The 26,491-nt window shown below is 52.6% G+C and overlaps 1 protein-coding gene across 1 annotated transcript in view; it reads left to right on the top strand.

The window, feature by feature from the left end:
* The window catches only part of ZCCHC24 (zinc finger CCHC-type containing 24), a 63,255-nt gene that overhangs the window by 10,838 nt on the left and 25,926 nt on the right, over positions 1 to 26,491 (top strand). The window contains exon 2 of the mRNA XM_019444729.2: positions 1,498 to 1,698. Coding sequence (XP_019300274.1) covers positions 1,498 to 1,698 — 201 coding nt within the window. The remainder of the gene's footprint in view (positions 1 to 1,497; positions 1,699 to 26,491) is intronic.

Raw genomic sequence — 26,491 nt, 5'->3', positions numbered from 1 at the left:
CGGTCATCAGGAGCCTTTGAGGTCCGTGCTCAGGCACCATAGGCTGACGGCGTGTTTAGTCGCGCTGCCCTGGATGTGGTGTCTGTGTCTTTTTTCCCCCAGGCTCCAGTGTAAACCTACACGAGAGGGAACAGAGGCCCAGAGAGGGAAAGGGCTGGCCCCAGTCCACATAGCAGGGTGTCCAGGGAGCCAAGAAGAGTGGTGGCCCCCAGATGGCCAGGGCTGTGTCCTCTGGGGGGGGGGTGCCAGACCCCCAGAGACAGACCCAGTAGGGGGGCTGAGGTAACGTCTGTCCTGGTTGGGGGGAGGGGTGCCTGATCCCCTGGGGCCTGCGTTCAGCTCATCTCCTTCCCTGCCCACACTGAGGCAACACAGAAAGGACTGTCCCCACTCTGGGCCCACATCTGCCCCGTCTTTGTAAGGGAGGCTGAGGCAACTTCCTCTCAGGGGCTCTCCTCCCCTGGCAGCCTGGGGACTTCTAGGAACAAGGCTGTCTTCCTATTAGATCCAAGGCTCCCCGAGGTCTGTAGTTCATTCCTGGAGCTCCTGATACCTGAGCTGGGGTCAGGGGATGCCCAAGCCCCATGCCCAGGTTTGTCATTGACCCTCCTGGGGAAGCTGCCTCCTTCCAGCCTCAGCCTTGCCTCGGGAAGGGGGTACCGTGGCTGTTCCCTGCCAGCCTCACCACAGGCCCTACCTTTGCTAAATTCCAGTGTGCCTGGCTGCCTAGAGCCCGTGACTCCTATAAATAGAGGCTGTATACACCAGGAGGGGGCCTGGGCCGTGTCTGCTTTGAAGCCAGGCAAGACATCTGGTTCCTGTCAGCTGGAGGTGGGAGAAGTGGGCCACTTCCTCCTGGGCTCCCAGAGGGCGGGCCTGGGCCGGCCCGAGGGCTCCCCGGACACAGTCTGCACAGGCCTCGTGCCACAGGAGACCAGGCAGAGTGCTGAACCTCAGTCTTCTCTTCTGTACAATGGAAACAATGCTGTAAGCTGATGCTCCACTTTCCTGTAAGAAGGGGATACTGACTCAGCTCAGAGATAAGTGATTTGTCTAAAGTTACGCCACCAGTAAGTGGCAAAGCCCCAAATCTAACAGGTTGCCCTCTACTACGCCTTCTTACCTCCGGGCGGTGTGTAAAAGAACTAATGCTAATCGTCGTTACCATCAGCAGCATGGACTCAGGGGTTCCTAAGTGCCAGGTGGGAGAGAAAGTGCTTTACATCTGTGGCCTCATGTTAGCCTCACAGAAACCCTGGGAGGTAGCTATCATTATTCCTATTTTCCAGACAGGGCCACTGAGGCCCAGAGTGGTTAACTGGCTTGCCCACGGAACTCAGGCTCCAGGCGGCCAGAGCCCAGGGGCAGCTAAAGAGTCAGTGTGAATTCACGAGTGTGTATGTGTGTGCACATGCCCACGGAAATTCGCCCTGAGGCCACGGCTGCAAACGAGTATGCCCAGGCCTTGGGAGCCCTCACAGCCTCTGTCCCCCACAGGCTCTGAGCAGCAGTATGTACAAGAGCGCCTCGCCCTATGGCTCCCTCAACAACATCGCCGATGGCCTCAGCTCCCTCACCGAGCACTTCTCTGACCTGACCCTCACCTCTGAGACCCGCAAGCCCAGCAAGCGGCCCCCACCCAACTACCTGTGTCACCTGTGCTTCAACAAAGGACACTACATCAAGGACTGCCCCCAGGTAAGGCCGCCCAGCTTCTGTGGGTAGAACAGTGCCCCACCCCCCACCCCGAGCCCCCTTCCACGAACCAGTGGCCACGCAGCCCTCTGGTCTCCCACCTTTTTGTCCCCTCTGGTATGTCTGAGGCAGGGCTGGCTGGTGTGGATGGGACAGAGCCCCAGCTTGAGCCTGCACCATCTAGCGAGCAATCTGGGTAAAGGGCCCCCAAATGAGGTTCTGGGCCTTCACGTCCCCAGTCTTCCTGCCAGGGTGGGTCCTGTTACAGTGGGGCAGGAGCGAGGCCAGCCGCCTCCTTGCAGCTCTCCCGAGAGAGACCCCCATCTCCTCACACTCACAGGGAAGGAATGCGGGCTCTGGGCCAGGAATCCAGATGTGCACCCCCTCCCCCCGACCCCACCTCTCCCGTCCTCTGTGGCAGTTTTCCTCAGTCTCTTGCCTGGGAGCGGGGAGCTGAGAGGGCCTTGCCCCCGGCTCTGTGCCCCCCAGGGTAGGCCTGGGTGAAGGCCTCAGGCACTGCAGGCTGGGCATATCTCTCTCTCGGGGTGGGAAGGGTGCCAGGAGGTGGAGAGTGTGGGGAGCAGCCCCTGTCTCCCACTCAGTGCTTCGCTGTGACGGGGCGGGTCAGATCCCACTCACGAGACGACCTTGGACTCTCTGACCGACATGGCTTTGGCATCTTGGGGAGAGAGGTTAGCGTTGTTTTAAATACGTTACAAGATGGTCCGTGATTTTTTTTCCTATTATTTTTCGTACTTTCTAATGTTTTCATAATGTGTATTTTTACTTTAATTTTACATATGTAATGGAAATGGGATCCTGGAAACTCAGAAAATCCATGCAGTCTTACCCTCCAGATGTTGGAAGCCTGGGGAGTGGCTGGGTGGGGCTGGGTGCCTTCAGACCAGTGGGAGGCCGAGACGGGCTTGTTGCTTCCTCCTCTTCTCAGAACAGCCGTGCCCCGCGTTAGGTCCTTGCTGTGCAAAGTGTGGCCAGGCATAGCCACATCAGTGTCGCCTGGGAGCTTGTTAGAAATGCAGAATCTTTTTTTTTTATGAAAAAAATGTTTTTAATGTTTATTTATTTTTGAGTTAGAGAGAGAGAGAGAGAGAGAGAGGCAGAGAGAGAGGGAGGCACAGAATCCGAAGCAGGCTCCAGGCTCTGGGCCGAAGTCAGACGCTCAACCGACTGAGTCACCCAGGTGCCCCCCCCCACATAACTGCATTTTAGTAAAATCCCCAGTGATTTGTGGATACCAGTGATCTCCTCCTCCCCCCACCCCTGGTTAAGAGAGGCCCACCCCAGACCTTGCGGATGGGGGCCGGCCCATGACGTCTGTCCTCCAGACCCACCCTCCAATGGGCCCCGTCTGCCTCAGCGTACACAGTAAGCCAGGGGCCCTTGGCACGAGGGGATCTCAGCAGAGGGTAAGGCCCCTACTCCCTAGAGGTTCTCTGGATGGGTCCAGGGGCAAACAGGCAGCTAAGAATCTGGTTGCTCCTCAAGGATATGCCCATGGCCCACCCGGGCAGCGGCCCCTCGTAACTTCCCCAGCTGCGCCCCTGTGAGAGCACTCTCAGTCAGTCACCATACCTCATCATCTCTTGCCTACAGCCTTTGCTCACAACTACCCGGCATGTCAGGTCTCTCATTAGCCTCATGTTACGTGATGCTTTGTGTGAGTCAGGCACTCACACAGGATCATTGAGCCAGTCAGCGGAGGAGCTGGAATTTTCACCCCGGCAGGCAGGTGACATTCAGACCCCAACAGGGGTTCTTGGGGCTCGCGCGTGTGCCTGTGCTGAGCTGGAAGCCTGGGAAAGCTTCCAGGAGGAGGGCTTGAGTGGGGTTGGCGGGTTGGTGGAAGAAGGGTGACCACTATCCAAAGGCAAGGGATGATGAGGCAGAGGTGGAGGAATGTGTGTGTGTGCACACGCGCGTGCATGCCCAACCCTCTCTCCAGAAGGCACCAGAACTCTTCTAACGAGGGGGCAGAGTGTCCCTGACCTCAATGTCAGTGCCTCTCAATTTCCAGCACAGGGAAAAACCTGGTTCTTCCTCTATATTCCTTTATCTGGATTGCACAGTATATTCACTTAGCCTGTGCAGGGCTCTGAACTCTGCCTGCAGAAGTGGGAGTACTGCATCTTACAGTTTAGTAGGAGTACCCATTTTACAGCTGGACAAACAGAGTCTCAAAGAGGTGAAGTGCTGAGGAGAGGGCAAAATATACGTGAGAACCCCATTCTTGGGACTTCAGTGCTCTTTGCTTTCTTGAGCATTCATTCCAACCCAGGCTGAGATGCCCAGGCCCTGTGGGGCCTCAGTTTCCCTCTTGAGCGGGTCAAGGCCCTCTTCCAGCTCCTTCTCAAACCGGATTCTATCAGAGACTCCTGCGGGCCTGAGGACCTCCCTCTACCTTTCATGAGAGTTTTATCATCTGTAAAGTGAAGCTGATGAGGACACTGACTCATAGGATTGTTGTGCAGATTCAAGGAACTAATCCATGGAAAGTGCTTAGCACAATGTCTGGCACACAGTAAGCGCTCAATAAATGTTGGTTAGCATTATTTTTTTTTTTTTCTCCCTCGGGTCACAGTGGAGAGGTACCAGGTGAGGTATTTGGCAAGGCACTAGGTATTTTGGCAGGCTGGAATATAATTAGATGCTTCCCATCCCTCACCTGACCACAAGCTCCAGGGGCAGGTGCTGGCCTAGATTCATCTCTCTACCGCCATGCTGGCCCGAGATATCACACACAGGTGCTCAGTACAGGTCTTCTGGAATGGCGGAATGGGTGGACAAGGCTTTTGTCACATGGGATACTATGAGTTCAGCATATATAAAATATTTAAAAGTGGAATGGGAATGCTTGTTTTGGTAACACCCTTAGTGAGATATAATTCACATACCCTATAATTGACCCATTGAAAGTGGACAAGTCAGTAATTTTTAGTATATTCACAGAGCCGTGCAACCATTGCCACAAGCAGTTATAGAATATTTTTTTAAAAGGTCGTATTTTTTAAAGTAATCTCTACCCCTAATGTAGGGCTCAAACTCAGGAACCCAAGATCAAGAGTCACATGTTCTACCAAGTGAGCCAGCCAGGCACCCCAATTAGAGAACATTTTTTAAAGTTTATTTATTTAGTTTGAGAGAGACAGAGAGAGTTCAGGTGGGGGAGGGGCAGAGACCGAGAGGGAAACTCAAGCAGTCTCTGCTCTGTCAGCGCAGAGCCCATGCAGGGTTCAAACTCACTAACGGTGAGATCATAACCTGAGCCGAAATCAGGAGTTGGATGTTAGCCGACTGAGCCACCCAGGTGCCCCCCTACATCATTTTTATCATCTCAAATAGAAACCTCATACTCTTTAGGTATCATACCTCCTGATTCCCCAACCCCTAGCAACCAATAATCTACTTTTTATCTCTAAGGATTTGCTTATGCTGGACATTTCACACAGAGAGAATCATATAATGTGTGGTTGTTTGTCACTGGATTCTTCCATTTAGCATATTGCTTTCAAGGTTCATCCATGTAATAGCATTTATCAGTTCCATGATTTGGGAAGTGTTCCATCTTGTTCTATTTTCTGGAAGAGCTTGTGAAGAATTAATATTAACTCTTCTTTAGTGTCTGGTAGAACTCACCTGTGAAGCCATCTGAGCTTGGGCTTTCTTTTGTGGGCAGATTTTTAAAATTATGAATTCAGTCTTTTTTGTGTGTCATAAGTCTATTTGGGTTTTCTATTTCTTCTTGAGTCAGTTTCTGTAGTTTGTTTCTTTATAGAATTTGTTTATTTCATCTAAGTTATTGAATTTACTGGCATACACCTGTTCATAATATTCTCTTATAATCCTGTTCATTTCTCTAAAGTTGGTTATAATGTCCCCCTCTTTTGTTTCTGATTCATGTAATTTGAGCCTTCTCTCTCTTTTTCTGTCTTTTTTTTTTTTTCTTGGCCAATCTAGCTACGTGTTTGTCAGTTATGTTAAACTTTTCAAAAGACCAACTTTTGGTTTAGTTGATTGCCTGTACTGTTTTTTCTGTTCTCTATTACATTACTTTCCCCTGTAATCTTTTAAAAAATTGTGGTAAAATAAATACAACATAAAATTTACCATCTTAACTATTTTTACATGTACAATTCAGTGGCATGAAATACAGTTGACCCTTGGACAACATTGGTTTGAACTGTGTGGGTCCATTTATACATGGATTTTTTTCAGTAAAAACCATACAGTACAGTAAATGTATTTTCTCTTCCTTATGATTTTCTTAATGACAGTTTCTTTTCTCTAGCAAACTTGATTATATACAGTATAGAATGCATGTAACATACAAAATATAGGTTGACTATGTTATTGGTAAGGCTATTTATTAGTAGTTAAGTTTGGGGAGAGTCAAGAGTTATACACATATTTGTGACTATTTTGGTGGTTGGCACCTCAGCCCCCACACTGTGCAAGGGTCACTTGTATATTCACCTGTTGGGCAACCATCACCACCATCCATCCGTGGAACTCTCTTTATTTTGTGAAACTCTGTACCCATTAAGCAATAATCTCCCCCCACTTCCTTCCTTCCCCTATTCCCTGGCAACTACCATGCTACATTCTGTTCCTATGATTTTGACTACTCTAGGTACCTCACATAAGTGGGATCACACAGTATTTGTCCTTTTGCGATTGGTTTATTTCACTTAGCATAATGTCCTCAAGGTTCATTCATGTTGTAGCAAGTTTCAAAATTTCCTTTCTTTTAAAGGCCAAATAATATGTGTGTGTGTGTGTGCGCGTGTGTGTGTGTGTGTGTGTGTGTGTGTGTAGACCACATTTTGTTTGTCTATTTATCTATCCTGGATTGCTTCCATCTTTCAGCTATTGTGAATAATGCTGCTATGAACATGGGTGTGCAAATATCTGAGTCTTTGCTTTCAATTTTTCATTCTAATTTTTATTATTTCCTTCCTTCAGCTTATTTCAGGTTTAGTCTGCTCTTTGTCCAGTTTTGTAAGATGGAAAGTTAGGTTACTGATTTTACATCTTTCTTCTATTTTTATTTATTTTATTTAAATTATTTTATTTTATTTTATTTTATTTTATTTTATTTTATTTTATTTTAGAGAGAGAGCATGAGTCGGGCAGAGAGACAGAGGGAGAGAGAAAGAGAATCTCGAGCAGGCTCCACACTCAGCACGGAGCCCAATGCAGGGCTCGATCCCATGCCCGGATTGTGACCTGGGCTGAAACCAAGAGTTGGATGCTCAACCAAATGAGCCACCCAGGCACCCCTCTTTCTTCTATTTGTAAAATAGAAGTGCATGTGCCCGTGTGAGCGGGGGAGGGGCAGAGAGAGAGGAGAGAGAGAATCACAAGCAGGCTCTGTGCTATCAGCACAGAGCCTGATGTGGGACTGAATCTCACAAATCATGAGATCATGACCTGAGCTGAAATTAAGAGTCAGATGCTTAACCGACTGAGCCACCCAGGAGCCCCTCTTCTGTTTTTAATATTGGTGTTCACAGGTCCAAATTTTCCTCTGAGCTGCATCTCATAATTTTGTATGTTGTGTCTTCATTTTCATTCATCACAGAGTATTTTCTGATTTCCCTTGTGATTTCTTCTGTGACCCACTGGTCGTTTAGAAGTGTGATGTCTAATATCCACATTATTTGCGAGTGTCCCAAGTATCTTTTAAAAATGATTTCTCGTTTTATTCCATTGTGGTTAAATAACACTTTGTGTTATTTCAGTGCTTCTAAATTTGTTGCGGTTTGTTTCATAGCCTTTGGGCTGTCCTGGAGAACAGTTCATGGGCACTTGAGAAGGGAATGAGTCCTGCCGTTGTTTGTTGGTGTGTTCTGTAGGTGTCTGTTAGGTCTAGTTGGTGTGGTGTTCTTCATGTCTTCTGTCCCCTTGCTAATGTTCTACCTCATTCTTGTATCCATTATTGTAAGTATAGGAGTATTGGAATCTCTATTATTGTTGAATTGACTATTTTTTTCTTCAATTCTGCCCGTTTTTATCGCATGTATTTTGGTGCTCCCTTGTTAGCTACATCTGTGTCTATCAATTTCTGATGAATTGATCCTTTTATTGTGATAAAGTGTCCCTGTTTATCTCTAGTCACATTTTTTGTTTAAAAAAGTTTTTTTTTTAATGTTTATTCACTTTTTGAGAGAGAGATAGAGGCAGAGCGCAAGTGGGGGAGGGGCAGAGAGAGAGACACACACACACATACACACAGAATCTGAAGCAGGCTCCAGGCTCTGAGCTGTCAGCACAGAGCCCAATGCGGGGCTTGAACCCATGAACTGCGAGATCATGACCTGAGCCAAAGTTGGGCGCTAAACTGACTGAGCCACCCAGACGCCCCAACATTTTTTGCTTTAAAGTCAAATTTGTCTGGGGGCGCCTGGGTGGCTCAGTCGGTTAAGCGTCCGACTTCAGCTCAGGTCACAATCTCGCGGTCCGTGAGTTCGAGCCCCACGTTGGGCTCTGTGCTGACAGCTCAGAGCCTGGAGCCTGTTTCCGATTCTGTGTCTCCCTCTCTCTCTGCCCCTCCCCCGTTCATGCTCTGTCTCCCTCTGTCTCAAAAATAAATAAACGTTAAAAAAAAAATTAAAAAAAAATAATAAAGTCAAATTTGTCTGATGTTAGTATAACCAGCTTCCTTATGGTTACTGTGTACACGATAGATCTTTGTCCATCATTTTACTTCATATCTTCATATGAAGATATGTTCATACCTTTAGATCTAAATTATATTCACATCTTTAGATCTAAGTTGTGTCTCCGGTAGACAGCATGCAGTTGGATCTTGGTTTACTTTTTATATGCACTCTGAAAATCCCTGCCTTTTGTTTGGATTGTTTGATCCATTCATATTATCAACAATTAATGCTCTTTTTTATATATGTGATTATTGATATAGTCAGATTTAGGTCTGCTATCTTACTTTTTGTTTTCTGAATTACTCATGTCTTCTCTGTTCCTCTGTTCCTCCTGTACTGCTTCCTTTTGCATTAAGTGATACTTTTCTAATGTACACTTTTTAATTTCTTTAATGATTTTTTTCACTTTTTTTTAAAGCTGCTCTCAGGCTTATTTTACATATCTTAACCTATAAAATCTGCTTCAGATTTATACCAACTTAATTCCAATAAGATATAGAAATATCACTCCTTTATAGCTCTGTTCTCTTTTTCTGATGTTTGTGGCATTATTGTTCTACATGTTACATCTATGTGTGTTGTAATTAAATGATACTTGTTATAATTCTTCCTTTATATTATTTTCTGTGTCTTAGAGAAGCTGGAAGAAGAAAAGAGAACAATTGTATGTTCACAGTTTTTGTTATGGTAGCTTTTTATTTCCAGTTTCTAGATCTCTTCATTTGTTCCTGTGGACTCAGTTTATCACCTGGAGTAATTTCCTTGGCCCAAGACAGATTTGCTTCTACCTGCCTTCTCTGTGCTATTGGTGGCAAATATCTTACATTTCTATATATTATAACACAAGTAATACATTACATACATACTGTTTTCTACATTTGCTTTTTATTATTATTTTTTTAAATGTTTATTTATTTTTGAGAGACAGAGACAAAGTGTGAGTGGGGGAGGGGCAGAGAGAGAAGGAGACACAGAATCTGAAGTAGGCTCCAGGTTCCAAACTGTCAGCACAGAACCCGATGCCAGGCTTAAACTCACGAACTGCAAGATCATGACCTGAGCCAAAGTCAGACGGCTTAGCTGACTAAGTTACTTATGTGCCCCTACATCTGCTTTTTAAATCAGAGAAGAAAGGACAAGAAATATGCATATGTGCTATCTTTTATAATTACATAATCATCTTACTAGAACTCCTGTTTATTTAATGTGTATTTGAATTATGTCTGGGGTCATTGGCTTTCAGCCTGAAGAACTTCCTATAGTATTTCTTGAAAGTGTGTGTCAGCAATGAATTCTGTGTTTTTGTTTATCTGGGAATGTCTTTATCTCCCTTTCATTTTTTTAAAAGATATCTTTGCCGGGTATAGAATTCTTGGCTGACAAGGTTTTTTTTTTTTGTTTTTTGGGTTTTTTTGTTTTGTTTTCTTAATCTTTGACCACACTGACTGTTACCCCACTGCCCTCTGGCCACCATCATTTCTGATGAGAAGTCAGTTGTTAACATTGTTAGAATTCCATTGTAAATGACATGTCATTTTCCTCTTGCAGCTTTCAACATCTTCTCTTTGTTTTAGTTTTCAGCAGTTTTACTATGATGTGTCTATTTGTGGATCTCTTCGTGTTCACTTGGAGTCTGTTGAGCTGCTTGGATGTGTTGCTTAAAGTTTTTCACTGGACTTGGGAAGTTTTCAGCCATTATTTCTTCAAATATTTTTTTCTGCTCCTTTCTCTCCTCTCCTTTTGTGGAATGATTTTTAAGTGACCTGAATGCTTTTAAGATCTTAAATGGTCCAACTGGGAGCAGAATGTGGAGAATTCTAGGCAACCCTGACTAGGTCCTGAAGCCGCCTGTGGATCTCCGGTCTCCGAGTGAGACAGCAGTGAGAGTGTGGTTAAGGCATTCATTGCCAATGGCCTGGGTGGTGGGACAGGAACAGGAGATACTCTGAGGCCCCCGGTGCAGTCAGGAAGGCCGGGATGGGTAGGGGCTGCCAGCTCTATGGCAGCAAAAATCCCAGCTGGTTGTGCAAGAGGCATGGTTGCTGTCTGCTGGGCCCAGCTGCAGGGTTATCTGTGCATCTCATGTTGACTTCTGCAAGCCAGTGTGGCAGGCTGTAGAGACCTGAATGGCAGTACTTTGAGCCAACTGCACGTGAGCTTGTGTGGGTATGTGTGTTTGTGGTGGGGGCTTGGCCTAGTGCCCCTTCTGTGCCCAGGACACATAATCTGTCCAGGGCAGAGCTGAGCCCAGGACACGCTACTGAGTGTACAGGAACCTGGTACTCTGTTAATTGATTCTTTTCCAATCTTAAGGGTGGAGAGAGGTGTCCAGTTCAGCCATCGGACTGATGGGGCTTCTCATATGTCCCAGGGGCAGTGTGAGGGGGATTGGGCACTACAGGAAGACTGGGAGCCCCCTGAAGTGGATGCGGAAGGTGCTGGAAACCAATTACCAGTGATGCTGAAGGGCAGCCCCTCTTTGTGGGGTGGGGCTGTGCCTGGGCCAGGGTCCCTCTCCAGCCAGTGTCAGCACTGGCCCTGGAAGGTCCCGGAGTCAAGAAAGTCTGCCATTTGGTTCTTGAAAAACCTGCCCCTGCTGCTGTCTCGGCCCTGTGCCAGGCCTCCAGTTCAAGGGCAACAACAACATTAACAGCAATGATAATAGTCTGTAAGCATTGAGTTGACCACTGAGCTAGATGTGCAGTATGTATTAACTCACTTAATTCTCTCCAAAACTCTATCCGGTCAATTGCCAGATGATAAAACTGAGGCCCAGAGCAGTCCAATGACTTGTCAAAAGTCACATAGCTAGTAAACAGCAAAGATAGAATTGGAACTCAGGCCTTCTTCATGCCAGAGCCCATGCTTTTTAAATTAGGTTCTATGATCTATCGGCCTTAACGTCCAGACTTTGATCTCCACGCTCTCAGAAAGTTGGGGTTCTTTAAAAAGATGGGTTACTGGAAATAAGGAGGGACAAGGATGAGGTGAGCAGAGGCCATAATAGGCCTGGTCTGGCCACGTTGTTGTGTGTGGAAGATCGCACTGCTGGCCCAGCCCCAGGGAGTCTGTCAGGGAGGCCAGAGTGGGTTAGGGCTGCAGCTGTGGTGCCAGCAAAAATCCCAGCTGGCTGTACGAGAGGCACGGTTGCTGTCTGCTGGGCCCACCTGCAGGGTTATCTGTGCGTCTCCTGTTGGCTTCTGCACACCAGCGTGGCAGGCTGTGAGTGGTAGCATTTTGCTCCGAGCCAGCTGCACATGAACCTGCGTGAGTATGTGTGTTTGTAGTGGGGGCTTGGCTCGGTGCCACCTCTGCCCAGGACATATAGTCTGTCCAGGATGGAGCTGGGCCCTGGCCACACTTCAGTTGCCTGACCCTTTCTAAGCTGCTCCTGTATGCCAGACCAGTTGTAGATAAGGCCCTATCTCTGTCCTCAGTGGGATAGACAGAAACACTATTGGCTGTTCAGGGTGACCAGGGCCATGGTTGAGGTTTGCAGCGAAGGACCAGCTCAGCCTGGGGTTTCATGTGAAACCTCAGAGAGGAGGAGTCTAGAACTGGGGTGGGGAAGGCTTCCAAGCAAGCGTGTAAATAACGAGGGTATGCTTTCCGGGAACCGCGAGCCCTTGGCTATGGCTGGGGCTCTGGGTGCCTGCGGGGAGGAGAGGGAGGTGTGGCCACAGCAGGTGGTGAAGGGCCTGTGTGCCAAGCTGCACAAACTTGGACTTTATCTGGAGGGCAGGGAGAAGCCATCCAACGGTTTAGGTGACATGCTCGGATTGGCATTTTGAAAGCTCACTGGTGGCAGGTTGGAGGCCGGGCTGGAGGAAGCAAGACTGTAAACAAAACCAGTCCAGTAACGTGGACAGATGATAAGACCAGATATTAGACAAGGGAGGGTGAGCAAAGGTTGGAGGTGGGGGGGGAAATTCCAGACACTGTCAGAAAGTATCATCTCTGGGGCATGGTGACTACTCTGAGCCACCATTCCTCCTCTCCAAAGTGTATCTGCGATCTGGGGCCAGTGCAGGACTCCCTGCCTCGATGGCCCACTCAGCATCTCTGTATGAACGGAGGCTGGGGTGTCGATGAGGGCAGTACGGCCAGGACCCAGTGTCCTATCTCTAAGCCCTCTGTCCACACTTCATGGCGGTCAGGCCCGGCCACACTCGGCCTGGCAGCCTCCCATCAGGCACTGAGCTATGAGCAGAAATTCTCCAAGCTCTCAGGCTCTGTCACTCCCACAATGTTCTTGTGGGGGTGGAGGGCTGCTTATACCTTTGGGGGAGGCCCGAGGGGTGCCATCACCTGTGCCTCCCATGTCCGATGAAGGACCAGGCGCCATGAGGGGTCTGGGGAGGGCCTGAGCCCAGGGGAGCTGCTGTTCCTGAGTCAGCATGCCCAGGGCTGCTAATGAAATCCAGATGTCAGACAGAAAACAATCATCGCCCCCACCCATCTGGCAGCTCGGGTTACTTGGAGATTGCAAAAGAAGAAGAAAAATAGAGCAGGGAGAGAATCGATCCTAGGATAGCTGAAGCCTTAGAGGCGGGATGTGAATAGTTTCAGGGTCTCGCTCGAGTGAGGTCAAGAGGCAAGGGAAAGGGGAAGGTTGGTCAAGGCCCCCTTCTCCCCCACTCCGATCTCTACAGCTCCTGGACCCTAGACCTTGGACTGCTCCCCAGGCCAGAGCAGACTGGTGTCCATGGGATTCTGAAGGAGGCAGGGAGGGCTGTGGCCACCAGCCTATGTCTGATCTCCACCTGGGGTTTCCAGCCCCCCATTCCAGCCCTGACCTCACTGCAAGCCTGGATTTCCTCTGGGCCCAGAGGGGACAGGCAGAGAGGGACGGAAGGTACGCAGGATTTTCCCTGCAGATCCTTGGGCTCAAGACCATTAGTGTGCTGGTGGGGAAACTGAGGTTTTCCAGCACAGGGCCAGGATTACATGTTATGAAAGATCAATAGAGTGAGGAAGGAAGAAAGTAAGGAGGAAGGCAAGACAGTGTCATTCTGTGACTCCAGCGAGGAAGGGCTGGCCCACGGCTGCTGGCCTGCGTGTGCACATAACAGGTATCACAGCGTTCCTGCCAAACCCTGGGGCTGGCTGAGCGGCCAAGGGGCTTGGGCTGTGATGTTCCAGCGCTTGGCACAGGACCCAGAATGTCTCAAGCGTTCGGGGAATGTTAGCCGGGATGGGTGTGGGTGGGGGATGGTGTTGGGGCTCCCGACTGGCACAGGTGCTGACGTTGGAGAAGGACCCCAGACCCAGTGTGGTAGCCTTCTGAGTCCCCTTCCTTGCGGCATGGTAGTTCCGAGCACAGCTCCCGACCCCAGCGCCCCTGGGTTGAACCCCTAGCACTGTTTTGTGTTAGCTGCGTGTCTGTGGGAAAATTAACAGGATGTCTCTGGGTCTCAGTTTCCTCCTCTGTAAGATGAAGATTGTGGGATGTTGTGAGGATAAATGAGTTACTTTTATCCGAATTGCTGCACAGAGAGCCTGGCACCTCGCATGCACCGTGTTAGTGGTTGTGGTTGTGTTATTGACCATTGTTATTGTTAAGCTTCAGCTCGGTTGTTTCAGACCATTTTAAGACATTCCAGAGGTCTGAGAAAGTGCTTCAGGGCTGTGGGCTTATCAGGGGGGACCCTGTCCCCCCATCCCACCCTGGTCCCACAGAGGGGGCTGCCTCTGGGGTCGTGTGATCGTCACGCATGCGCTTTCTCAGGAGCCTTTGGATGGGGGCGGGGGCAGGCTCTTATGACTTTGGGTTACCCAGGTTTGCTTGAGGGGCAGGAAGGCAGGGACTGGGTCCTGGAAGCTCCATTTGGCCCAAGTAGGAGCTCCAGGAGGAGGTCACTGGGGCTGGCCGGAAGGTGCCCAAGGCCTCCTGTGGGCTGTCAACTCCCCTCTGGCCCAGGCAGCCGACTGCTGGCCCTGGTACAGACAAGTGGGAGCAGCTGCGGGGGGTGGGGAGGGATGGAGGGGTGGGGTGCAGGGCGTGGGGGCTCCCTGGGCAGCCACTTGTACATCCTTCCTGCTGTCCCGGGCCTGGCAGGAAAGAGTCCAAGGGGCTGGTTTCACATCCTCAGCTGTCAGTTCTCCTTTTAAGTGGACCACAGATGGTGACTCGGAGCCCCCAGCAATCGTGCCATGTCAGTTGGCCTTACCTTCTCAATCCTCTGCCCCTGGGCTGGAGGGGCAGGGATGCTGGCAGAACTGGGAGCCAGGACCTGCTGTGGTCCTTGAACCACCTGCAGGGCTTAATAGATGGAGGCCTGGAGCCAAGCAGTTGCATCCTTGGACGAAATAGCTCCCCAGTGTCGCTTTCTCCAGGCAGCCTTCTCTGATTTTTCCTATCCTCCAAGCTCAAAGGGACCTCTCTCCTCCCAACGCCCAAAGGACCCCATTTACTCACTCATTAATTCCTCACCTGCCCATGGCCTCCTGTGTGCCAGGCTCTTGGCCTGCACCTCACATACAGTTGTTTTCCTCTTGGGGTAGCTCAGGGTGGTTCTCCAGGCCCTGTGAAGGTTCTGACGAGGTCATCCCTCGACCCCCTCACGCTCCTTGAGGACGGGAGAGTGCAGGGCAGTGGAATTTCACAGAGCTGGGCTCGGACCACACTTCTGCCCTTTCCCGGCCGCGGGTCCTTGTGCACACTGCACACCTGCACCCAGGCATCTGTAAAATGGGCCCACTTACCTTGTGGGGTGTTTGTGGGAAATGTGTGGGCAAAGTAACTGATACAGAGCTTGGCGTCCAGTAAATGACAGCTCTTGGTAGTGTTACCTGGGACATCGCTGGGCCTCCTGGGCCTTATCTGCCCTCATTTGTAAAGAGCCCGGCTTTACAGGGTGGGTGTGAGGTAGATGAGAAGCAGCCTGAGACGAAACAGGCGCCGAACCTTCCTCTTTCCTTTGCCCCGCCTCACCCCTGCCAGGCCGCTTAACCACACACACAGGTGCACACCCACACCTGCATGTCCACATGCGCACCTGGGACTCTCAGCCTCTGCCTTTGCTCATGCCGTTCCCCCCTCCCTGACCCTGCAGCAGTGCCCTTCCCTAATCTCTTCCCTCGTACCCTCCTTCAGAGCCCAGCCTGAACCCTCCTCCCTCACGCACCTCCCCAGCCATCCTGGACCCTTAGGCTCTTCTCTCTGAGCCCCACTTTTCATGACCAGCTCCCCACCACAGGCCTTCAGTGGCCTCTCAACCTGTACTGCCTCTCTGTCTAGTTCCCAGAGGACAGACAGTTCCCCTCATTATGCGGGCTCTGCTCTGCCCCAGTCCTGGAATGTGGCCCCAGTGCGGCTCCGGGAGGCAGTCCCCGTCTGTTTGCCGTTTGAGCTCTGCCGAGCCTTCCCAGGCCCCGGGACTCTGCCTGTGCCGTGCCCTCGGCTGGTAATTCACTCTCGTTTTCTCCATCTTCTTCTCCCAGCCCAGCCCAAATGTAGCCTCTCCTTTGAGCATCCTCCTGTGCCCCTCCGTGCCCCCTGCCTTGCTGAGCCCTGCCCAGCCCCGGGCTTGTCCTCATACAACCCTCTCTCCTACTTTCCGGGGGCCCGACCCCAGGCAGGGTCTGTGTCTGCTTGGCTGCAGAGGGGGCACGCATGGGCATCGGGGTCAGAAGCCCTGAGCTCCCGTCCCAGGCCTGCCCCTCAGTGGCTGTTCAGCTTTGGCCAAGTCTGTCCTGCCCTTGAGCCCACACACTGCTGGAGCCTCTGAATGACTGGGCCAGCCAGAAAGCCATGTCAGGGCCTCTGTGAGATCCAGGTGGCAAGGCAAGCAAACATGCTTGGAAAACTGTAAAGTCGGGCCGTTTGCCCATCTACCTAGCGAGCAGCCGTTTACAGAATGTTTGCCAGAATGGTTAGAGGTGAGCGAGGGTACGTGGGCTTCTGGGGGCTTGCATGCCTGCCTGGGGGCTGCCCTGGCCCCTGCCCTCTTCTGTGCCCGGTCTTGGAGATACATTTGGGACAGCAGCAGTGTCCCTTCCTACCACGTCTGGGGTGACACCTGGGGACCGAGACTGCATTGGACTCTCCTACATCCCGTGGCTTTGGTTTTGGGGACTTGGCACGGCTGACCTGGCCTGCCTGTAGGAGCTGGGCTCTCTCCCCACAGGCCCCCCATGCTCAGGTTTGGGCTGCAGAGAAATGGGGCAGTGGGGGCAGGGAAGGAATGCCCACGGAATGGGGTGGGGAGCCGGCAGACATAAGACCTCCCTCTTGCCTGGCTTACCAAGCGCCTCCATCACTGGCTGACAGGATTCTCACTCCAGCCTGGACTGTTTGTGCAGTCTGTCTGCCCCCTTCTTCTCTCTCTTCGTCTCTCCCTCACTTCCTTTCTTCCTTCTTTTGTTTCATAAGAAAGCAGCACAGAGAGGTTAAGGTACTTGTCTCAGAGCTGGTTAGGATCAGGCCAAATCTGCCCAATTCCAGGGGCCCAGCCTTTCCCACTGCCCCTCTCTGCCCACAAGAATGGGTCCATCCACTAGGACACACGATGCACCTGCTGTGCTCTGACCTGGGCAGAGATCAGGCTTCGGAGAAAGCGTGCCCCCCACCCTTGCCCCAGGCTTTCCTCGCTGCCTTGTCTCCTGGCGCTTCCCTGGCTTTGGCTAAGGAGGGACGCTTTGTATGGGAGCCGGTGTCTCTCATGCCACAAGTTGGGGTGATGGTGAGGAGGGGGCTGTGTTTCCAAGGCATGAGCATGATGACAAGGAGTCAAAGCGGACGGAAGCCTGAGCCCCTCTGCCCCTTGCTGGGGAACACGAAGCTCAAACCGGGCCAGGGTTCCCCTCCTCCCACAAGCCTTTTGAGCTCTTCTCATCTGTCAGTCACTCCCTTCTTTGTGTCCCCCAAAGATCGTCACACGTCCAGCTTAGTATTTTGTATTCTGATTATGATCTCGGGGCAGGGGCCGGTGGGCCCAGGGAGTCCTGGTGCACAGTGAGCGCTCAGCAATGTGAGCTGCTTCTGCTGCTTCGACATTGTATCCCCCTCTGCCGACTGTAGTACCTGCCGCAGAGCTGGGGCCGTCACATGGAGGGACATTAAAGCCAGTAGCTGCATGTGCAGGGAGCCTTCACTATGTCCGGGTGCTGCTCTAATCATTTTACACATGTTGACTCATCCACTTCCTGCCACAGCCCTCTGGGCTGGGGAGCCCATTTTCCCCATTGCCCAGAGGGGGTAAGTGACTTGCCCAGGGTCACACAGCAGAGGTTAAGTCCCAGGCAGTCTTGCTTCAGAGGCTGTGCTGCCATAAATTTGTGAGGAAGGAAGGAAGAAATGAACAAGACTCAACTGGAATGTGGGGAAGGAAAGGAAGTCAGGGAGCTAACAGAGGCTGAGCCCCTTCCATGTGCCAGGGACCGTGCTGACTCCTTGCACATCATCAGTGACCTCAGAGACATCAAGAAATTCCCCCAGGGTCACACAGGAGCCAAGGGCATAGCTGGGATTTGAGCCCAAGGAACGTGCCCTCTGTAGCCTTGCTGATTCCTAAGCCTCCGTTCCACCACCTCAGCCCGCCGTCGTTCAGCATAGTTGAGTGAAGGCCCCTAGGGACCCCTGAGAGGCGTCAGGACAGAGGAGCTGGCTTCTACCCCAGGTCTATACAGTTGTGTGGTAGGTCTATACAAGGAGTCGTTGGGTGAGGCCACTCATTGCTAGGGTATGTGGTTCTAACCAACAATGGGAGGAGGAGTTTAGAGGAGGGAGCATAGGAGGTGGGTGGCCTTGAACAAGCCCCTTGCTCTTGGCTACACCTCAGTTTCCCCTTCTGTGCAGTGGACCCAGTGATAGGTATCCCGTCTGCCCCTCAGAGCTGCTATGTGGATCTCGTGAGCCAACAAGTTGGAAGGAATTGCAAAAGCCAAGCTGAACAGAAGTAAGGGGCTCTTAGGAATAAAAAGATGTTTATTTTTTTAACATCTACAAGCCTGCTTCTCAAAGTGTGGTCCATGGGCCAGCAGGAGCATGACCAGGAGCTTGCCAGAAAGGCATAAACCTGGGCCCTCCCCCAGACTGGCTGAATCAGAAATTGGCATTTTTTTCATAAGCTTTTAGGTGACCCTTAGGCACATTACAGTTTGGTCTGAGGACTATCTGGGCTCCCATTTCCCCATTTGTGAGGCTGCCTCTTGGGCCTCCTTCCCATAGCCTGATAGGGGTTCTTGGGTGGAAAGCCCCATCTCATTGTAGGAAATGCTCTGGCCCAGCAGGACTCCTTCTTACGGGAGCACATCAGATTAAAACTGGGAATGGGCAGAGAGGCTCTGGCAGCTTCTGTGCCTCCGGGCAGCCCCAGATGAGGCCACCCTCGTTTGCTTGGGAGTACAGCCCCCATCTGAGCCCGCAAGGCCGGCCATGCTTGCAACAGGGGAGGGGGAGTGCGTCTCAGCCGGGGTGCAAGGACTGGGGATTTCCTCTGAGCAGGTGAAGGGCATCTGTACCCAGATGGTCTCTATCTTCATGCGGAAGGGCAAAGGGTGAAACGGTGGCCGGAATGTTTCAGGTTGGACAGAAGAAGGAACTTACTAATTGGGAATGAGCCAGCACAGGATGATGAAGGCCCTCATGCCCTTAAATGTGGAGCCATGTTGCATGAGGTCAAAACGCAGAGCCGGAAGAGATTTCCAGAGGTTCTTGGTCCAGCTATTGCCTTAGACCATTTTGACATAGCCAGGTGACTTGTCTAAGGCCATACAACAGGCCAGTGACAGTGAGCACCCCAGACTTCTGACTCCCTATGCCTGTAGTATTTCTTTATTACAGGCCTTTCTGGAGGCTGGGGATTGACCTTGATGATCTTCGAAGTGTCCCTCCAGCCCCGCTTTGAAACAAGGTGGAGGGCTTTGAGGGTAGGGGGAAGGGAGGGGCTGGTTTTGTGAGCCTAGCAACCTCCAGGTGTCGCACTGTATCCTGGCCCACTTGGGAGACCCCAGTTTCCAGAGACCATTGGGAACACCCCTGGAACAGGGGGTCTGTGAGGTAGACACAGCAAGTTGGGAACAGGGCCCCTGGAGACAAGGGGATCCATGTGGAGGAAGCAAGTGAAGGCCAAGGGGCTTGACCTTGGTGTAGGGACCATGGCTGCATGTCCTTGGACCAATTACTTGTATTCTGTTTACTCGTCTGTAGTGTGGAAGAAAGTTGACCAGATGAGTGGTCCTCCACTGGAATTTCACATTAGAATCACCTTGAGAATCTTTGTTTATTTATTTGTTTTGAGCAAGAGAGAGAGAGCGTGCTCAAGTGGGGGAGGGAGGAGAGGGAGAGAGGGAGAGAGAATCCCAAGCCATGTACTGACAGCGTAGAGCCCGTGAAGGGGTTCGATCCCATGAACCGTGAGATCATGACTTGAGCTGAAATCCAGAGTCAGACGTTTAACCGTCCGAGCCACCCAGGCACCCCGAGGATCTTTTAAACATTTGATGTTGGACATTCTGACTCAGTAGATCTGGGGTAGGCCTTGCCACGGCATTCTTTCAGCTCTCCAGGTGATTCTGGTGTGTAGCTGAACAAAAGCACCTTTGCCTAGGTATGAAGTGGTGGGGAGCTCAGGCAGGTGCAGGGGGAGGGCCTCTGCAGGTGAGACAACCGCCATTGTCCTTCTGAGGTCCTGGGAGTGTACGATGACAAGATTCCATGAAACTTGGAGATGAACATTCCCGGGGCCGCCTGCTAACACTGTGCGGTGTTCAGTCACACAGCTCTCTTAGATCGCGTGATTGCGGAGTTTTACTATCCTGTAGAACGAGGCTTCCACACGGATGATTCTGACACTTGGTTGTCAGACGTTAAGAGTCTGAGGTTCTATAATCGTTCCATATGTGAATTGTGTGATTTTGAACTCATCCACATTTATGTGTGTGTGTGTGTGTGTGTGTGTGTTTCAATGTGCTGCTATCGTTGTCCTTGAAAATGAAGATTCTCTGCCGCCCTGATTCTAACACATTGTTATACTGACTTTTAACGACGCTAAGAATCTAAGCTATTACGGTACTAACATTTCAAAAACTTCTAAGTTCAGCAACTCTGTGATCTGTCCTTCCATCCATGCAGTTGGCCGCCAAGGCCTGGAGCCTGGCCTTTGTCTCCCCAAGACAAGGTGGTGATTGTGCAGGCTTGGATGCATGCCCCCTCCCCTGTGTGGCCTGGACGGCCTCTCTTGGGGGAAAGAGTGGGAGTGTGGAAAGCGGAGACCCCACAGCTCTCTGTGCGCTGGCTCTAGCTCTGTCACTGCGGTGGGGGAGTGGAGGGCGGGGCAGGTGTGAGGGCATGTGCGACCATGCAGCGGAAAGGGCAGCGGGCTACCAGGGCAGCAACATTTCTTCCTCAGTGCATTGGCCCCATCTCAAAAATGACCTGTCACTTCCCACAGTGTCAGCTTTGGCTCAGACGTTAAAGTCTATCACATCCAAAGCACCTCCCCTCAACACACACACATGCACACACCCTGATTCCAGATGGGAAAACTGAGGCCCGGAAGGAGCGGGTGCCCCAAACCGGCGTTCCTGTGAGTGTCCAGCTACCGCCAGGTGCCTTCCAGCCAGGCGTTCTTAGGCTCGCTTCCTGTACAGAATCATTGGCCTTCTATAGGACAGAGTCAACTTTTGGGTCCCTCTAAGGTGACAGGGACCAGGCCAGTAATTCAGGATCACACGTGTGGCAGATTTCACCAGGCCCAGGGGTGGCTCTCCCTGTCCCACATGACCTCCCCTGGCCATTTCCTGCCTGCCAGACCACACAGTCTTCCGTTACATCCCCCCAGGACTGGTGCTGGCATGAGCCAGCGCGTGGCAGTCTTGGAGACCAGGAGGCAGAGGGGGGTGGGCTGGGAGTAGTGGGGTAGAGATACCCGCTGTGTGATCTTGAGAAAGTGTCTGCTCCTCTCTGGGCCTTTCCACACTAGAGACTGGTGGATCCTAACTCACAGATTAAGATTTTTTTTTTTTTTTTGGTTGAAGGATTAAGCGAGATTCTATACAGGAAAATCTGACAGACTGGGACGGGGCAGCCCCATCCGTTGCCACACAGAGCCTGGCTCCTGTCTGTTTCTTGTGTTTGCTGAAGGAGACTGAGTGAGCTCATTTATATTCACTTGGGGGAGCGTGACTTTGGATTTCAGGTGCTCTCCCGGGTTTTTACAAGGTTGGCAAGATAGGGGAGAAAGTACAAAGGCCTTGGACATCTGAGATTTTAGGCAGGTGTCCATATAGTGATGATGAGGGTGGTGAGGTCTACCGTTGACTGAGTTCCAACTCTGGGCCAAGCACTTTGCGTTCACAAGCTCATTAAACCTTCTCAACTCCCCACCCAACACATGTCATTATTTCCACTTGAGCGATGGGAAACAGGGGCTCAGAGAGGTTCAGAAACTTCCCGAAGCTCTTGCTGCCCTGGCAAGAGGCAGAGGCAGGACTCGAATCCAGGGCTTGGAGCTGCCTAGCCGGAACCCTCTTTCACTCTGCACTTGGCTGGCTCACGAGATAGACAGTGGCTGCCTGCTCGTGCAGCCGGGGAGCAGAAAGACATTTTCCAGAACAGAGAAGAGTGGTTGCCTTTTTCCTTCAGCAGGGTTCTCTCGATTTTCCAGGCAGTTCTTGTCATTTTGAGAAATCCAGAGCCGCCTGTGGCTGGCCCTGCCCCAGATCCACTGAAGCTGGTGGAGATGGGCATAGAGCAGGAGGCTCTGTGCAGCCCCCGGGCCCAGCACCCATACACAGAGCGCTGGCATGGACACCCCTCACCGATACGCTGGGGCTCGCGACTGCATAGAGGCTTATCCTGCCGCGTGCTGTGGCATGGCGGCTCTCTGAGAGGCCCTCTCAGGGAGCTTGGTGGGGTCCCAGTGCTGACAGGTGGTTCCAGGAGGTGCTGGGAGGGCTGTCTGCAAGTGGCCGCCCTTCCTCCCTCCCTCTCTGTGTTTGCTTCAGACTTTCCCCCAGCGCCGGACCGGGTCGGGAGTCTGCTCTCTGCCCTGCCACTCACAGGCTGTGCAACGCTGGAGGTCACCTCACCCCCACCGGAGACCCCGGTGATCACCTGCTGTGGGTGCCGCATGGGCTGTGGGCCCAGGGCGCCTTTCCCTCTGGACTCCAGCTCTTTCTCTTCCTCCTGGCCCTTCTCTCCTTTTATAGACTCGACACCTCTTCCCCTGAGTCTTCTTTCTGGGCTCTGAAGAATCAATTGTTCTGGGGCCTCGAAGGCAACTTGGAGCAGTGGGAGCTCCTTGGGCCTGAGTTCTCGTGGTCTGGTTGTTTCCAGTGTGGCCCCTCCTGCACTGAGCCTCTTTGCTCACCTGGCAGGGGAATCTGCGTGTGAATGTGTGTGTATGTGTGTGTGTATGTGTAATTTTAGCACTGCCACGGGGTAGCTGGCCCCACCTCCACATCAGCTCTGGGACAGGGTGGACCCTATCCCCGAGGGCACCTTACCCAGGCTCAGGTGACAGGTTTATAGGCAACTCTTAAGGGTAGGCCTCTGGGAAAGAGCCAGGACAGATAGTTGTCACGAAGCTGTGACATCTACCACAGGCTTCCGCCCAGTGACGGCCAGTCCCCCTTCCATCCACCACTGTCAACGCAGGGCACCGCCATCACCCTCCCCTGGTCCTCCCCTCCTTCTTCCCCTCCCCCAACCATCAGCGGAGAGGGGGCCCCTGGTGGACCCCCATAGCCATACAGGATGGTTGAGGCCAGACAACCTCAGAGTCATTCTCTCCCTCCCAAGGGCTGACCCAAGTCGGGGTGGGGCAGGGGGGACCCTGTCTCCTGTTTGTCTCCAGAGCCCCCCACCTTCTCCTCTCTGCCACCCCTCCCCAGACTTTACCAGCAACTCCTCTCACCAGCACTTGGCCGCAGCCCCTCCCTAGCTGGCGTCCCCACATCTGGTCCCTCCCCCCACCATTCAATCCGTTATTCATGCGTCCTGCTGGAGACCTGCTTGAAATGCCAGGCTAGTCCTGCCACCCCTGATTTTAAACCCTTCCCTGGAGCCCCATGGCTCCTGGACTCCTTGTCCAACTGTGCAGTGTAGTCCCAGGACCCTGTGTGGTCTGGCTCTCGGGAAGCCCCCTCTGCTTCCTGCCACCCCAGCCCTCTGCCCCAAATGCCTTTCTCACAGGGACCCCACTCCACTTCATCTGCATCTGGCTCTTCCTGAATTCCTGTGGCCTCCTCCCCAGCCATCCTGGTCCCGTCCTCCCCAAACACAGGGCTCTACTCTTGCAGAGCCCATCTCTCAACATGTAGATCACTGTTCAAGTGTGTTACTTTTATCAGTTGATTTGGCGTGTGTTTGAGTGCCAGGCACTGTTCTCGGTGCTAGGGACATGCTGTGGTGGACAAAAACATAAGAGAAGGATGCAGCTCACACTGTTGTGGGATGACAGATAGGAAAGCAATCGATACAAATGGATGTGCTGTAGGGTTAGGTCAGGTCCAGAGAAGGCGTCAGGGACGGCCCCTCTGAGGAAGGGACAGCTTGCACAGAGACAGAGGAAGCAAGGAACAAGTGATCGGGGAGGCCTGTGGGAAGGGCAGTCCTGGCTGAGGGAACAGTAGGGACAGAGGCCCTGAGGGGAGGCAAGGAAGTGCTCAGGCTTTTCGAGGAAGGGCAGGAAGGCCAGAGTGGCCCTCCTGACAGCTCCAGCTCAGAGGGAGGGCTGGTTGGGAGGAGAGGGGCTGAGACACAGGAGGGAGCAAGTCCCCAGCACTGGTCTCCCTTCTCCCACCTCCTCCCCCAGCTGGGCAGCCTTCCTCTGGGGGACATAGATGGGCACTTGTCTTGAACCCCCCCCTCCCCCTGCCCCTCTGAACACTTGCAGTGGGGACAGGAAGTGTCGGCCCTCGCCTCCCAGCTGCCCGGGTGGGATGCCACCGAGAGGGCCGGCCTGCCCAAGGAGGGACAGAGGCCCTATTGAGCTCAGTCTCTGGACCGGCGGGGACAATAGCCACACTGAGGACCAGGAACATCAGCCGGCATGCTTGTCCAGGAAGTCGCCAGGCTGCTGCCCGCCCCCCTCCCCATGTCTCCCCAACCCCTTCTGACTTTTTCCTCCAGCTACTTTTTTCAGGCTGAGAGTAATGTCCAAAATAGTCACTTTGTCCATCACCCTCCTCCCCAGAGGCTCCCTGCTCTGTGCCAGACCCGTGCTGGGCCCTGGGATCAGAGAAGAATCCCACACGGTCTCTGTCCCCGGGGAGGGGACGGAGGAGGGGGCAACAGACACACCAGCCAAGCGGGGCATCCTAAATACCTCCAACAGAGACGTGCAAAGCACAGTGGCCCGCAGTGGGCAGGGGTATGTCTGCCGGGAGAGCTGGTAGGGAAGGCTTCCTGCAGGAAGCGTCATAAAGTGCTTCTGCATCAGGGCAGCTGGGCAGCTTCTTAGTCGGTTAAGCACCCAACTCTTGGCTTCGGCTCAGGTTCATGGGATCGAGCCCCACATCAGGCTCTGCACTGATAGCCCAGAGCCTGCTTGGGATTTTCTCTCTCCCTCTTTCTCTGCCTTTCCCCTGCACGTGCTCTCTCTTTCTCTCTCTGTCTCTCTCTCTCTCTCAAAATAAATAAACGTAAAAAAAAAAAAAAAAAAAAGTGCTTCTTCATCCGGGGTCATGTTTTGAAGGCCCAACAGCCACGTGGCACAGACAGGGCAAGACTAGCATCTATTATAGGCCCAGAGGGGGAAGGAAGCAGTGGTCTCGGCCTCACAGCAAGCCAGAGCCCATGCCGGGACTCGAACTCTCTCTGCTCCTCCAGCCTGTGCGCTATCTCCCCGTGGAATGTTTGCACCGGAAGGATCTTCAGGGACCACCTAGTCTAGGAATGCCAGCAGACAAGTGATGCCGACTTGTGTGCCAACACACAAGTCACGTGGGCCTGTCACTCCCGGCCCGTGGGCATCGCGAGGCAGTCATCACCCCCGTCACGCCATTCTTGCCTGTTGAGGGGAGCTAGGGGACAGCTGCAGAATCCTTCTCAGCACGGTCTTCTGGTAGCAGGTGGTGGGAGCGGCCACACAGCACGCAACATCGGCCCTTCCTGGTGCCGTTCCCTCCTCTCATTGACACAGGGGGACGCTGAGAGCCAGGGAGGGAAAGGGCTGGTCTTAGGCCACAGAGCATGTCGGTGCGGCGTGTTGAGGCTGGGATGATGGTGTAAGTCATGAGGCTTCAGCGGCTGGGGCAGACCCGGCGTGTGGCTCCCCTCTGTGAAGGAGAGGCCCCGCCGGGCTGTGCCTCCAGTCTGTGGGGGCACCAGACCTCTCTCCCAAATGTAATTCCTTGAACGAGATGGCTGGTCTTTTCTCTCCTACCTGACGGTAAGCTCCTGGGGGCCAGGGTTCCAGCTGTCTTGTTAGCCGCCCTACTCCAGTGCCTTGTAGATAGTTGGCACTCGATACATGAAGTGTTGAGGGCTTGAATGGAGGACCCTGTGGTGAGAGGGGTAAATGCACGCAGAGACCATTCCTCCTCAGTCCCTTCCCCACTCCAAGCCCACTTGTTTGGCCCCCACTGGCCTGCAGAGGACAAGTGAGACCCCCAGGGACAGCCTGGGCCCAGCCACCGAGCTGGTCACATACCTGCCAGTATATGGTAAGCCGCCAGCCCGGTCAGGGTGGTACTTGAGGTTCCTGTGGGGAAACCAAGACCCAGAGAGCCACAGTAGTGAGCTTACAGAGGAGTCTTGCAACCTGGGCAGGGAGCTGAGCCAGAGTCTCCTGACTTCTGGGCACCCAACCTGGCCTCCCGCCCCCACATCTGTAGCTCAGGGACTGACTTTTCCTGATAGCCGGGCCCCTTGGGAGCTGTGTGTGCCAGGGCCGAGGCAGACAGCCGTGGTGGGGGGTGGGGAGGAGATGCCTGTAGGCCCCGAGTTCCTTCGCTCTCCTGAACAGACGGGGCCGGAGCCCCGAGCAGCCAGGCCCCCTGCTCCCTTCATTGTTCCCCATGATGGTTTCCAGATGCCGAGGAGCCCCAGGTTTGGGGCTGAGCCAGGAGAGCCAGGCCAGCCCTCCCCCAGCACCCCGCCACCACCTCCGCCGCCAGTCCCATGTTCAAAGAGCCGTCGCCCCGCTCCAGCCCAGCAGCCTGACTGT

The sequence above is a fragment of the Panthera pardus genome, unplaced genomic scaffold (genome assembly GCF_024362965.1).
Source record: "Panthera pardus isolate Hobbes unplaced genomic scaffold, ASM2436296v1 HiC_scaffold_22, whole genome shotgun sequence".
NCBI classification, from domain to species: domain Eukaryota; kingdom Metazoa; phylum Chordata; class Mammalia; order Carnivora; family Felidae; genus Panthera; species Panthera pardus.
Note: the sequence above shows the minus strand (reverse complement) of the source record. Positions and strands in the feature narration are given on the sequence as shown.